This window comes from Heptranchias perlo, chromosome 29 (genome assembly GCF_035084215.1).
Source record: "Heptranchias perlo isolate sHepPer1 chromosome 29, sHepPer1.hap1, whole genome shotgun sequence".
Classification (NCBI taxonomy): domain Eukaryota; kingdom Metazoa; phylum Chordata; class Chondrichthyes; order Hexanchiformes; family Hexanchidae; genus Heptranchias; species Heptranchias perlo.
The window spans coordinates 24,649,266-24,664,057 of record NC_090353.1 but is presented as its reverse complement, the minus strand read 5'-3'; the positions used below and the strand labels follow the sequence as shown (position 1 = coordinate 24,664,057).

The following is a 14,792-nucleotide window of genomic DNA, read 5'->3' as shown; positions in this document are numbered from 1 at the left end:
TCCATTTACAAAATAACAATGGTAGAGGCCTGCCTGACACCTTGAGGTGTGTGACTTGCTGGACCCCTAAGTGAAGGGAAGGAACAATATGTGAAGAGAATGATCGAACAAACAAAACAGGGTTTGTGTCACTTTTTCTCCCACCGGCTTCAGCCCAGGGTTGCATTTCTCTAACAATATTTGCAATTTCCACAGTGAATCATGGAATGATACAGCACAGGAGGCCATCATGCCTGTGCCAGCTCGTTGAAAGAGCTTTCCAATTAGTCCCACTCCCCTGCTCTTTCCCCATAGCCCTGCAATTCTCCCCTTTCAAGTATTTATCCAATTCCCTTTTGAACATGTTAAAAATAAAACATTATTTCTATGAAAGAAAAAAGTGTAATTGAATTGAAATGTTTGTCCTTCTTGTTAACTTTATATGTATCTAAATAACCTTATTTTGTTAACTGAATATTTTGTTTGATGACTCCTCTGTGAAAAGCCTTGGGACGTTTTCTTCCACGTTAAAGGCGCGAGATAAATGCAAGTTGTTGACATGTCTGCGCGAGAACAATTGCACAATCCGCTTGGCGCTCAGCTTTATGGGAGTTGTAGTTCTTCGCGGGCTTTTCTTTAACCAAATGAAGATTAAAATATTCGGAAGAACTACATTTCCCGACGTGCACCGTGCACGGTGAGCATGCGCGATTTCGGTGTCTCGTGAGCGTGCGGCTGCCGGAAGGAGATTGAATTGCACTCCGCTAACTTTGAACGGGTAACGGTCTGAGGTGAGTGGTTAAAACACGGCGCCGGGCTGGGATGGGATTTAACCGCCGTGTGCGAGTAAAACCGGTTACATTTATCTTAGTCTATTACATTATCAGTGTTTGCCTTTTATACAAAAGGCCAAATGATTCAACCTGTAAGGTTCTAGAAAGATTCGGAGTGGAGAAATCGAATAGACAAGAGTGTGGCTCGGGTCTGGGACCAGTGAGTCTGGCGGAGGGCCAGGCAGAAGTTTCATATCACTGTCATACGTTGTAGGTTTATAACCTTTGGGGAAGAGTTTTGTTCATTATTCTCCCCCCACCCACCCCTCCTTACTCGTGAGTGCTGAGTATCGTGTTACAATCATAGGATGCTGTGGAAAAGCTCATTGGGCCGGAAATTCCTTTTAAAATAACGGTGAGCCTAATAGTGCAGGTTCGCGTTGGAGGAAGTCCCCGCAGTAAGTTCGTGGGTGAGAATAAATATGTGGAGCGATTTCTGGCCCTCTGGCCATCGTAATGTATAAAAGGAGGCTGTGCAGTATGTTTTTCTTTCATGTCTAATGCCACCAACATAAACTATGAATGTTGTGATGTTTGGGCTTTGAGTTCAGAACGTGCCTTTTCTGAATTCTTTCCACTTGTATTCAAAGGAAATGGAGGAGAAAGGGGGTGTTTCTTGATTTGGTTCAGTAAGCCAGATAATTTTATAAAACTAATATTGTTTATTGGTGGAAAATTCCTGCTATCTAGTACTGCTCAGGCCCTGCCAGTTCTAATGGATAGTTTTGTGGTCAACTAATCTGGTTTGATTAAGGGGCCTATCTAACAATTTGATGTTTGTACACTCAACAGCTGATCCATTTCCCTCCATACCTTCAAATCCTACTGGCTAAGTAAGTTTTGTATAATATGTCATTAACATAATAGAGATATTGTCAAGTAGAGGTGGAGGTGGGTGATATGGAGGTAAAGTAGACAATCTTGCTGATGGACTGGATGTGAGTTTTAAAACTCAGCTCAGGATCAAATTGGACTGATGTTGCGCAGAGTACAGCCTGACCAAGTAGCCGGGAAGGATGGATTCAGAAGCTAAAGTGCAAAGTTTCTAACTTAGACTGAACAGGATTTTTTTTGGTGTTGCTGATGTTGAGCTGCTGAAAGTTCCAACTCATCTACAACTTAAGAAAAGCAGCCAGACAACATCGCAAAGGTCAAGGATGCTGCCAGAGATGTAAAGCTCAGTATCATTGGATATATATGGGACTTGACCTCAGATTATTAGATATTATCATTGAGAGGTAGCATGTGGATGAACAATATGGTAAGGGTCAAGGATGGAATCTCTGGGTATGCTCAAAGTATAGGAGAAGAAATCGCAAGAGATATGCTGACTACATTGGGACAGATAAGAATGGAACCATGATAAAGTGGTCCTACAGAGGAGGAATGTAGAGTGGGTGACTGTTGAAGATCACAGAGAAGATAAGAATAGGTAACATGCCACAGCTACTAACACAGAATATTACTGGTGACTTTGACATTAAATTGTACAGAAGCTTTGGTTAAGCTGCAACTAGCATAATGTTTTATGGATAGTTTTGTACATAGCCAGTTTATTTTCATTCTTTTTGAGGAAGACATTTGACATGGCATCTATAAAGCACTTCTTTTGCAAAATACTGGTGAAAGTACACTTGTGTGTTGCTCTTAGGTTGTCACCTCAAATTGCTACTGTCACTACCACTTTGAATAACAGACCTATAACTACTATACTTAACTGTAATGTTATGTATATTAGACTTGCAATTGTTATGTTGGAGGGGGAACCAGAAGCATAGCTATTGCACAGGTTTGTACGTTGCATTCCAGGGGAAAATTTGTATGAATGTGTAACTTTTGTACCAGATTGTATAGCAGATCAAAGAAAAACTTTGCAAATGAGAAGATATTCTGAAATTATTCATTGTGGTTAAAGGGGAACTTTGTGCTCTGAACCCTTTTCAGTCATCCAGTTTGTGTTCATTTTTATTATTTCATGTGGATAGAAAACCAAACTTCAAAGTTTATGGTTTCCATTTACAGCATTGGCTATATTCATCATAGTCTCATCCCACCAAATGATATTGATCCAGTTGTTGCTGTTGGTTCAAATATCTAAGGAAACTGAGAATATACAAAACAGTTTTTACTAGTATTGCAATTTAGGCTTTTCTTTTTAAAGTACTGTTTTATTTTTCGGTGGTCGTACAGTGCTTCTCGTGAACAGACTGTGCCCAGTCTGGAAGGGAGCATTTGACATGTTCTGGCCTTGCAGAGGTTACATGACCTGGGTTTATTGATTAATTGAATTGTGGTAAATTGTGTACTGGACTTTATGTAGTGTCTCTATCAGCTCTAGAAGTGGAATATCGCCACAAAGATCAAAGCAGTCACAGGCTAAAATCATATTTATTTACAATTTAACGAATGCATAGATGCATTAAGATTAGAACAATATTGCAAAGCCTAAATATTGAACATCTAAATGCAGTGTTTAGAGTCCATTGTTTATCTGTTCAAATCTTTCTCCAGAATATGAAAATATGTCAATTTTGTTGAATGAACTGCTCAGTAAAGAACACAGAAATACAGACTCTAATTTCCACTTCTGTGCAGATTAAGTTGTAGAACCTGCTCTGGATTAAAGGACCTTTTTAATGAATGTTAGCTCCGAGTAATAACCAATTATTTGGTTCTGGATTTCTCCCAAACTGCAGATTTTGGTTTTAGCTGTCAAGAACTTTGGGACATCCTGAGGTTGTGAAAGGTGCTATATAAATGAGAGTCTGTCTTTATTTTATAGGTTTGGGTGATGTAGGACCTCTTCATGGCTTCAATATATGAGTTTTCTCCAATCTATTATTCCACTTGCACCTGGTATTTTTGCATGACAGCTGATTTAATGGTTTTGCCACTTCACTAAAGCCCTCTATAAAAGAACTGTACCAACTGCTGGACCACCTTGACCTACTATGATCTGTGATATGACTGAATACGCTCTGTGTTGTCTGGAGTCTGGCTGTATTCCATCCAAGGTGATCACATGACCTAAAAACTACTTCAGCCTTTGAACAAAGGTACATTTCTCTTGTTTGCAAGTGAGCGGGTGAAGGTGCTTAAATCTAAAAGAACTTTTGAACACAGTGTCATGAAGGTATGCTATGCGGCATTGAAACATAAATCCCTATAGCACTTCACTCATCAATGGCAGGAACACTGGGGGTGTGCCCTTCAAATTGGAAAGCATTACCTTGAAGTGATGTAGTTCATCTGTAGCCATTAAAATTGTACTAACAGTCTTCCTCATCAACCTCTATTTTCTAGTAGCTACTCTGAAGATCAAGTGAGCTGAAGAACTCGGTACTGTAAAGCCTATCAAAGTTACCCCTAATATTTATCATGGAATAAGCACCATCCCTTTGTACAGTGTTCATGTTCCTGCAGTCCATGAGAAGCATGGATTGCTATACTTCTGCACTATAAGAATGGGTGATGCCAATGTTCATTGGATTCCTCAATTATATTCTCCTGGAGCATCTCTTCCACTTGAACTTTGATCACTTTCTTCCTCAGTAAATAGTTGTAGGCCTCACAATATGCCGGGTTAGCTGTTAATTCAATGGGATGTGATATTGATGCATTCTACCCTTTTGTGGATCTCTGTATCGAACTCTGGTAATGGGTCTTGCAGTGCTCTCTCCTATTCCTAGCATATATACAATACTTCTCATATTTAAATGGATATCCTGTAAGGCATCGGATAAGTTTGCTTTAAGGTGTACTAGATTTTGCCATCGTACTTGTTAAACTGCCATCAACCACATTGATGACTAATCCAAGGTTTCTTTTGCTATTCATGCCCAAAATAGTATTTAGCAATGGCACATCCATGATCAGTACTGGATCTGCCCCTTGAATGTTATTGCCCTTTCATGACATCTAGTGGCACATAGTTTACTGGGTGGTAACAGTAGCTGAGGACCACCACCGACAACAACTTGCATTTATATAGCCCCTTTAAAGTAGCAAAAACGTCCCAAGGTGCTTCACGTGAGCATTGTTAGACAAAATTTGACACTGTCCCAGTCCTCATCCTATACTCCCTGAGGATTGAACTGAAATACATTACTGACATTGGCAGTTACAGGGCCACATACACAATGATGTTCAGATCCTGCTCCCAATCATACTGGGCATCTTCAGAAGACTGAATCCACTAATCTGTGATTCTGTTGAATGTCCCTGCGCTAAACAGAAATTCTGGAGCCCTCATTCAGTTGGTGAGTCTTGTCTTCGCTCGATAATTACAAAGCAGTGACCCTTTCTGCTTGCAGGACTGTTGGCTGGCTGCTGTGCCTCATTCTTATTAATTCTGACCTAGTCATTCCTGCCCATCTTGGGACCTCATGACCAAATGTTAGTGTGTCCTTTCAACATTTCATATAACTGCTCTATCCAATTCTTTCTTTGGAAATCCTTTTTATGTTTAAATGCCTGCTCAAAGCATTCTGGGAACTGTTTCAGATCTTTTTAGGGCTCTGTTTCGAACTTAGGGATTGAGTAACCTTGTTGTAATGGTCTAGGTGCTCTCTCACATTTATCCACCTCACAGCAAAAGCCAGTCTCCTAGGAACTGAATCCCGCACCTCTTGTATGTAACACGAGTGAGATAGCATGCCACTGGACTAACATACCTATAGTATGTGCCACCAGGGGACAAGTGGGACGCCCACCATGTTGTTCTGTCTACTCCAAAAGGTGGTAAAATCCAACAGTTGCCTTCAGACTAAAGCTAGTAGTCAGATTTATTTACAAATTAGGCAATTGCACAGGAGAAGAACTGCAAAGCAAGAAACTAGTAGTACAACATTTCACTTGCCCAATACATAACCTGTTTCAAAACCAGAGTATGAAATCTTTGTAGCCTTTGAGTGAGTCTCTGGAATGTAACGTATGTAGGAATGAGTTTGGTTGTGTGAAGCATAGAGTTGGAGACTATAGAGCTGGTCCTCCATTATGTCTTTTTACTTTGATAAAGCAGGCTTATCTGAAGATCAAGTAAATTGTTTAGTGGCCAGGCAACATTGAGATGAGCTATTTCAAACAATTAAGCGGATAAGGTGTGGGCAGTACTCTACCTGGTCACCTGATGCTGTTTACTTTGACACCCAAATCCTCGGAGAATAAAATTTTCTTGATGGTACAGGCATTTCAGAAAGTGAATTTTGTTTACTTCTCCAGTCTGATTGTCACAGTTTAGAATTTACAACTAAAATAATAAGGACCAAGCCAATCTACAGATTAAATAACCTGCCTCCAACTTGCAGACAGCTGGATTCTGTCTGTTTAAAAATTTAATAGAGAAGGACAGCTCCCCTCTTGATTCTAGTTATTTCTGAAGCTTACTTACCCTGTATATCTACGGTAAGTCTCCCAAAGAATTACATCTATCATAGCATGCTCTCTTCCCTGGTCAGTTAATGTTTTGCTGTACCATTCCGGATTGGTGGCACAACCACGAGGAGTGGATTTCCCCAGTACTCTCTCACTCTACCACGGCCGTGGTCTTAATTTTTGCACCCTGCAGAACCCCCTCACAATCGGCAACTTTGTCTTTGGTTCCCTCGTAAGTTAGAACACGAGCAGCCGACTCCAAAATGGTCAGGTTTGGCTGTTGTGCAAAAGGTGCACCAGAATCCTTAAAGTATGACATTTCTTACTGTCCCTGTTGATGTGAAAATTCACGATGGTATAATTATATACACAACTACGCATCATTCCCTGATTCGTGAGTAGTAATAAAAGACCAGCAATAATATTTTCTATAATTACTATGTTTGGTGCCATTTGTGACCTGTTTGGCATCTTGCGGTGGTGATGCATCTACTGCCCTGTTAGCTATTAATGTTCTTAAGGATCTAGTAGTCAAGACCATTTGGTGGTAATGTTAAAGAAAATTGTTTTAATAGGCATTCTGTAAACAGGACTGGATTGTCTTATTCTAAATTACAGTTAAAGGTTGAGCTCCTCATGTACTTCAGTGAAATTTGCCTCACAGACTATCATGCATCTTTACACTTCGCTTTAAAAGTACCCCTTTATGTATAGGACACTGATCCTTATATGGACCGTTTTTAGTGAAACTGGGGAATTCTTGACAATCTTAGTTAGTTGTACATGATGGCATCATCTGAAAAAAAAATATGCAACATCCAAAATAAAAATTGCTATTGTGTGTATGGTGACATTATTTATTCTGCCCCTTTCCCTGTTGCTTTAACAGTTTGCTTCAGGGTAAAGTATATAAAGGATATTTGAAACAATTACATGACAAAGGCTCTGAACTTTTACTGAGATGACAGGCACAGTGTGCTTTGTATTGTTCCTTGCTCGTTTTTGTTTGTTAATGAGGATGTATATAAATGTTATATTTGACATCATAGAATCATAGAATCATAGAAGTTACAACATGGAAACAGGCCCTTCGGCCCAACATGTCCATGTCGCCCAGTTTATACCACTAAGCTAGTCCCAATTGCCTGCACTTGGCCCATATCCCTCTATACCCATCTTACCCATGTAACTGTCCAAATGCTTTTTAAAAGACAAAATTGTACCCGCCTCTACTACTGCCTCTGGCAGCTCGTTCCAGCCACTCACCACCCTTTGAGTGAAAAAATTGCCCCTCTGGACCCTTTTGTATCTCTCCCCTCTCACCTTAAATCTATGCCCCCTCGTTATAGACTCCCCTACCTTTGGGAAAAGATTTTGACTATCGACCTTATCTATGCCCCTCATTATTTTATAGACTTCTATAAGATCACCCCTTAACCTCCTACTCTCCAGGGAAAAAAGTCCCAGTCTGTCTAACCTCTCCCTGTAAGTCAAACCATCAAGTCCCGGTAGCATCCTAGTAAATCTTTTCTGCACTCTTTCTAGTTTAATAATATCCTTTCTATAATAGGGTGACCAGAACTGTACACAGTACTCCAAGTGTGGCCTCACCAATGCCCTGTACAACTTCAACAAGACATCCCAACTCCTGCATTCAATGTTCTGACCAATGAAACCAAGCATGCCGAATGCCTTCTTCACCACCCTATCCACCTGTGACTCCACTTTCAAGGAGCTATGAATCTGTACTCCTAGATCTCTTTGTTCTATAACTCTCCCCAACGCCCTACCATTAACGGAGTAGGTCCTGGCCCGATTCGATCTACCAAAATGCATCACCTCACATTTATCTAAATTAAACTCCATCTGCCATTCATCGGCCCACTGGCCCAATTGATCAAGATCCCGTTGCAATCCTAGATAACCTTCTTCACTGTCCACAATGCCACCAATCTTGGTGTCATCTGCAAACTTACTAACCATGCCTCCTAAATTCTCATCCAAATCATTAATATAAATAACAAATAACAGCGGACCCAGCACCGATCCCTGAGGCACACCGCTGGACACAGGCATCCAGTTTGAAAAACAACCCTCTACAACCACCCTCTGTCTTCTGTCGTCAAGCCAATTTTGTATCCAATTGGCTACCTCACCTTGGATCCCATGAGATTTAACCTTATGTAAAATTATAAAATCTAAGCGCTCAAAGAAAAAGTGCATCATATTGTAGCTGCAGTGTTTTGTACTATCATTGCTTCTTGGGACAGGCTACAACTGTAGATGATAAATAATGCTTAAATTCAATTCAAACATATGTATTTCAGGGTTGAAGATTAAGGCTGCATCACCAGTAGGGGGTGGGTAGAGCTGTAGGTGGTTAGAGATAGGGAGAGACAAAGCCATAAAGGGATTTAAACACAATAGAGTGGAGTGATACAAATGATGAAGCCATTGAAGTTTTTAAAAAATTGTTTTTAGATCACAAAGTTTTATTTATTACTCATATACAATATCTGCAGAACATTGTATTTACAGTGTGAAATCTGCTTAGTGGTATTTTGATATATCGAAAACTCATTTCAACTTCACAAGTTTACCAGCTGGCTGTTTGCTGTTTAGACAGAAAAGCCTTATCAGTTTGTCAAAAAATCATTGGTTTGAGTTTGGTGCATCATATAGTCTATCCATATTTTTATTTAGTTTAAATGCTGCCATGTCAATAAAGCACAAGATTAGACAGGATATCAGCAGCCAAGATGGGCAAAGGATGTCATTCCCAACACTCCTCCACAGCAGAGTGATCCACCAGGTATGTAATCCAAGCTGGTCTCATTGGGTAACCCCATGTGATGGATTCTTGAGCTGGTTTCAGCCGAAAACGTATAAATATATCCACTCAGCTACTTGCAGAGGGAGGGGGAAGGAGGAGATTTTTTTCCCCACTGGCTTTAAAGGCAGTGAGTACTTATTTCTCTCTCCTCCCCCACCCTCCCCCCTCCCCAATTTCCTCAGCCATTTGTGGGGGGGAGGGAGAGATCTCCTTTAATTCTATTCCTCAAGTACTTAAAAGTAGTAATCCTGTTTTAACTTGAGGTTTGGTGGTGAAGTGTACACCCTGTTGTTAGGGGTGAGCACAATGGATGTAAATAGAAAGTGACAAACCTGGCCAGTTTTCAGTATACATTTTGAGGAATTGTCAGAGTTAATGTGCTATCCTGGTCCCTCTTAAGTTCCAAACTATTAGTCAAGAACTCCAGAAGTTCTATTCAGTGTTATAAATTTCAGAAATGAAAACAACGCAGAGGTTGTTCAGGGCTATCTGAACAAAGCTGCTCTGCAATTTGAAGTAGTAGATAAGAACAAGTTGAAGTAAATTGAACTGTTCTCACTGCTGCGGTGCTTGTTTGTTCCTCCCTTATACGTTCTCTCTACCACTCTTTGGTATTGTAGCAGAGTGGAGTAAAACATGGGATTTATTGGGATATAGTTGGAGAGAATCTCTGCTTTAAAGCTTGTTATTGTTTAGGAAATTGGAGATCATGGCTGCAAGATTTTCCTCAGTTACTATGTGCTCATAATGAAGTTTTAGGTAAACCTACTCAGATGGTTGAATGTTCGTCAGTGTAACCATTTAGTTGTGAAAGTAATAATACAGTACATAAAAAATCTAGCATGACAGCTTGTATTATTGCTTAAAAGGCTCCATTTTAAATGGCGTGGATTGTGATACAGTATTCCAAATTAAGGGCACTTTCAACATGCAGTATCTGGCAATGTCTTGCTAACTACAGTGAAAAGTAGTACGAAACAAGAACAGCAGATGGTTTATCTGACTGAACTGCGTGCTGTAGGCACAACTCATTATAACAGATTGCAAAAATCACGTAGTTTAAAATTAGATTAATTTTGTGATTTTTTTTAAAAAGTTGCTTAGGGTGAAAAATAATGTACTTTAAAACTGATGTATAGCTGCATCGTTTGCATTTCACTGGGTATTCTCCTTCACTTGGATATGCTTACATATAGCAGTCAATCTGAACACTATCTGCACTTTTAACATTGATGTGTGACATGCATACTACAGGATTAACCACTCTGCTGGAAGTTTATCAAAGAATTTATTTGTGTGAATAGTACTTGCTAATTATCATTGAATATTGGGTTGATTCTCCTTTGTTGTGCAACTGCTTGGTGATCTTGTTGTCCTGGCGCACAGAAGCGCCACGTGACAAAAATTAAAAACTGAGAGAACTTCCACCAGGATCCCTAATAAGTTTGCAACAAATGTGTTGTGAATATTACAAAATTATACTTTGGCTACAAATAAATAGAGGGTCCAATAGATATGCCATGATAAATATTAGCTGATTGTGATAAAACTTTACTGTACAAAATAAATATTTCCTTCACCCCATTTTAATCAATGAGGAAATATCAGCAGATTCTTCATGCAATTATATGATTTATTCTTATTTTGGAAATGCTTGCGGTCTCTGTGTCCATTTCATCCAACATGGCAGGCTCTTTTTTGTTTTTTTAAAAATGATCAGACTACTTGCCCCTCCCACTCCCCTGGTCATGCACCAATTATGATTGATCTGTCCTAGATCTCCGCTGCTGTGAATCAACCACTGGAAGGCACACACAACAGCTTGGTTGATTTTTCTTGTGGAGAGCACCCCAGCCTCTGCCTTCCGCTGAATTCTAGCAATGCAGCTGAAATCAGTAACTCAGCGATATTAAGGATACAGTTCCACGTTCCACCATTTTGTGATGGCATAAGTGTTACTGCAGCACACCGATCTTCCAATGTTGCCTTGACCAGTGACTAGAAACGACAGAAGAGTGATGACTATTCACAATATGATTTTTTTCTGCCTCCCAGATAATTTTAACTAAGATCAGGAGTTCATCCATGTTCTAGCACTTTAGCATAATATGTTATAATGTCAGCATACTGTGTCACTAAGCTATCATTGTAAAGTTTTAAATGATTTGTGAATTTGTGTATTCATATACTTTGAAAGTAAAAAAAAACGTGAATTAGTTTTACCCATGCTTTCCACGTGTTTTCTGTTTTTAACAGAAATATTGTTTTTCAGAATCGGCAAATAAAGTAGTAGTCAAGACTACGAACAGCTGAAGAGATGACTGGTAGGTTGTGTTGTCTTTCTAAACTTTTTTATCTCTCATATTGTAAATAACTTTTCTGCTTTAATGTTTAGACATTTACTAGGCATAGACCAAAAAGGAGAAAAAATACTATAGATTGCTTTGTGATGTTCCCTAAATGGAAAGTTTCTGATTTTGCTTAGTTGTAGAGTGGGCTAACCTAGTAGAGGTCATAATGGTCTTTTTGTTAGAAGGGAGGAACAATTGAAAGGCAGGTTGTTTCCATCCTTGCTCATGCACCTTGAGCTTTTGCTGAGTGTGGCCTGGGAGCAGTCATTTGTCTGCCCTCTTAACTCTTCAGTGGTTTGGAGATGCAAAAATGTTTGAAGGAATGAAGAAATAGCTGAAGGATGTGAGTAAATGCCATTATCTAGTTTTAATTTCAAAGGGCATTGTTCAAAGAGCAGCCAGCTTTCATTTTCATTCTTCTTTCTTTTTTGTTTGTTTCTTTTTCTTTCTTTCTTTCTGTGGGTGCTGCTGGCAAGGCCAACATTTATTGCTCATCCCTAGTTGCCTTGGAAACAATTGAATGTCTTGCCTCATCAGAGGGCAGTTAAGTGAACCACTTTGGAGTGGAACTGGAGTCACATATAGGCAGATCGGATAGGATGGCAGGTTTCCTTCCCTAAAGGATATTAGTGAACCAGTTGGGTTTTTACGGAAATCCGAATGGCTCATGGTCACTGTTTTAATCATACCAGCTTTGAGTTTCCTGATCTTTTTTTGACCGAATTCAAATTCTCAAACTGCTATGGTGGGATTTGAACTCATTACTTGATGGAGGTGTTCCAAATTATGAAGGGATGGGACAAAGTAGATAGAAACATTTTCCAGTGGGGTTTGAAGGGTCTAGAATTATGGGGCATGGACATAAGATTAAATGTAAGAGATTTAGGAGAGAGCTGAAGGAATATTTTTCACACAGAAGGTTGCGACGCTATGGATTGCACTAACTAAGTGAATGAAGAGAGACTGTGTTAACATTTGAGAATATGTTAGATAAGTGGTTGAAGGAAAGGGGGATAAAATTATATGGGAACAGGATGGGCAGATGGGATTAGGATTACTGCTCTTGTGGAGGATAAACACCAACATGGACTGGTCTATTTCCATGTTGTAATTTCTATGTAATTCTGTGTACACTCAGAATGAACAACATTTACACAAACTTTCCAATACCTGTCCATCAAAGTTTAGAAGATGATTAAAATCATTTGTGTTGGACATTTCGTAACAGACTAAACTCAAGTTTATTCACAGTCACTTAGAGAAGCAAGCAGAAATAGTGAGTTAAATTTAGCCCAAATGCAGCAGCTTTGAACCAGATTGCAAAACTTTTCATGAACCTTAGACCCTGTTCCAAAATAATAAAACATCTCAAACTCCTCAAAGGGCTTTGAGATCATGCTCTTAAGTCTGTGATGCAAGGTTTATAAGTGAAATCTGATATTGGTAAGGGAATGGGAACCTGAGCGTAGATTCAGAAGAGAGAGAGAGAAGCAGAGCTGGGAATGGAAGGCAGAAAATTAGTAAGTGAGTGTGGAAGGCAGAGGAAACAAGGGCTAGAAAATAGACAACAAAAGAGTTTGGCAGTACTCAATGGTATAAACTTCAATGCAAGGAGTCTAGTGAATAAGGCAGATGAGCTGAGGGCACAGTTAGATACGTATGATATCACCACTGAAACATGGCTTAAAGAGGGGTAGGAATGGCAGCTCAACATTCCTGGTTACAGGGTTTTCAGACGCGACAGAGAGGGAGCTAAAATGGGGGGGTGGTGTCGCAATAATGGTTGAAGAAACAATTACAGCCGTGAGGAGGGATGATATATTAGAAGGATCATCAAATGAGGCCATATGGGTTGAACTGAAGAACAAAAAAGGGGCAATCACACTGCTGGGAGTGTACTATAGATCCCCCCCTAAACAGTCAGAGGGAGATAGAAGAGCAAATAAGTAGGCAAATTTCTGAGAAGTGCAAAAGCAATAGGACAGTAATAGGGGATTTCAACTACCATAACATTAACTGGGATAGAATCAGTGTAAAAGGTATATAGGGTGCAGAATTCTTAAAATGCATTCAGGAGAACTTTCTTAGCCTGTGTGTAGCAAGCCAAACAGGAGAGGGGGCAGTTCTGGACTTCGTTTTAGGGAATGAAGCTGGGCAGGTAGAAGAGGTATCAGTGGGAGAGCATTTTGGTGGTAGTGATCATTATTTTGTTAGGTTTAGAGTAGTTATGGAAAAGGACAAAGATAGACCAGGAGTAAAAGTTCTCAATTGGGGAAAGGCCAATTTTACTAAGCTGAAATATAATTTTTTAAAAATTCATTCATGGGATGTGGGCATCGCTGGTGAGGCCAGCATTATTGCCCATCCCTAATTGCCCTTGAGAAGGTGGTGGTGAGCCGCCTTCTTGAACCGCTGCAGTCTGTGTGGTGAAGGTTCTCCCACAGTGCTGTCAGGAAGGGAGTTCCAGGATTTTGATCCAGCTATGATGAAGGAACGGCGATATATTCCCAAGTCTGGATGGTGTGTGACTTGGAGGGGAACATGCAGGGGGTGGTGTTCCCATGTGCCTGCTGTCCTTGTCCTTCTAGGTGGTAGAGGTCGTGGGTTTGGGAGGTGCTGTCGAAGAAACCTTGGCGAATTGCTGCAGCGCATCCTGTGGATGGTACACACTGCAGCCACAGTGTGCCAGTGGTGAAGGGAGTGAATGTTTAGGGAGGTGGATGGGGTGCCAATCGAGCGGGCTGCTTTGTCCTGGATGGTATCGAGCTTCTTGAGTGTTATTGGAGCTGCACTCATCCAGGCAAGTGGAGAGTATTCCGTCACACTACTGACTTGTACCTTGTAGATGGTGGAAAGGCTTTGGGGAGTCAGATGAGTCACTTGCCGCAGAATACCCAGCCTCTGACCTGCTCTTGTAACCGCAGTATTTATGTGGCTGGTCCAGTTAAGTTTCTGGTCAATGGTGACCCCCAGGATGTTGATGGGGGATTCGGCGATGGTAATGTCGTTGAATGTCAAGGGGAGGTGGTTAGACTCTCTTGTTGGAGATGGTCATTGCCTGGCACTTGTCTGGGTCGAATGTTACTTGCCAGTTATCAGCCCAAGCCTGGATGTTGTCCAGGTCTTGCTGCATGTGGGCATGGACAGCTTCGTTATCTGAGGGGTTGCGAATGGAACTGAGCACTGTGCAATCATCAGCGAACATCCCCATTTCTGACCTTATGTTGGAGGGAAGGTCATTGATGAAGCAGCTGAAGATGGTTGGGCCTAGGACACTGCCCTGAGGAACTCCTGCAGCAATGTCCTGGGGCTGAGATGATTGGCCTCCAACAACCACTAGCTGAAGTAGACTGGAAACAGCTACTTGAAGGTCATTCAGTGTCAGAGCAGTGGGAGGCATTTTAGGAGGAGATGGTGAGGGTT

The 14,792-nt window shown here is 40.6% G+C and overlaps 1 protein-coding gene across 2 annotated transcripts in view; it reads left to right on the top strand.

Moving 5' to 3' along the window:
- The first annotated feature begins 701 nt into the window (after positions 1–701).
- The window catches only part of scamp4 (secretory carrier membrane protein 4), a 34,694-nt gene continuing 20,603 nt past the window's right edge, over positions 702–14,792 (top strand). Inside the window, exons 1-2 of one of the 2 annotated variants that reach the window (XM_067968321.1) lie at positions 702–770; positions 11,291–11,342. In XM_067968321.1, the coding sequence (XP_067824422.1) occupies positions 11,336–11,342 (7 nt within the window). In that variant the 5' untranslated portion in view covers positions 702–770; positions 11,291–11,335. Of the gene's footprint in view, positions 771–3,604; positions 3,869–11,290; positions 11,343–14,792 lie in introns of those variants that run through there. The other variant, XM_067968322.1, reaches the window with a different exon arrangement.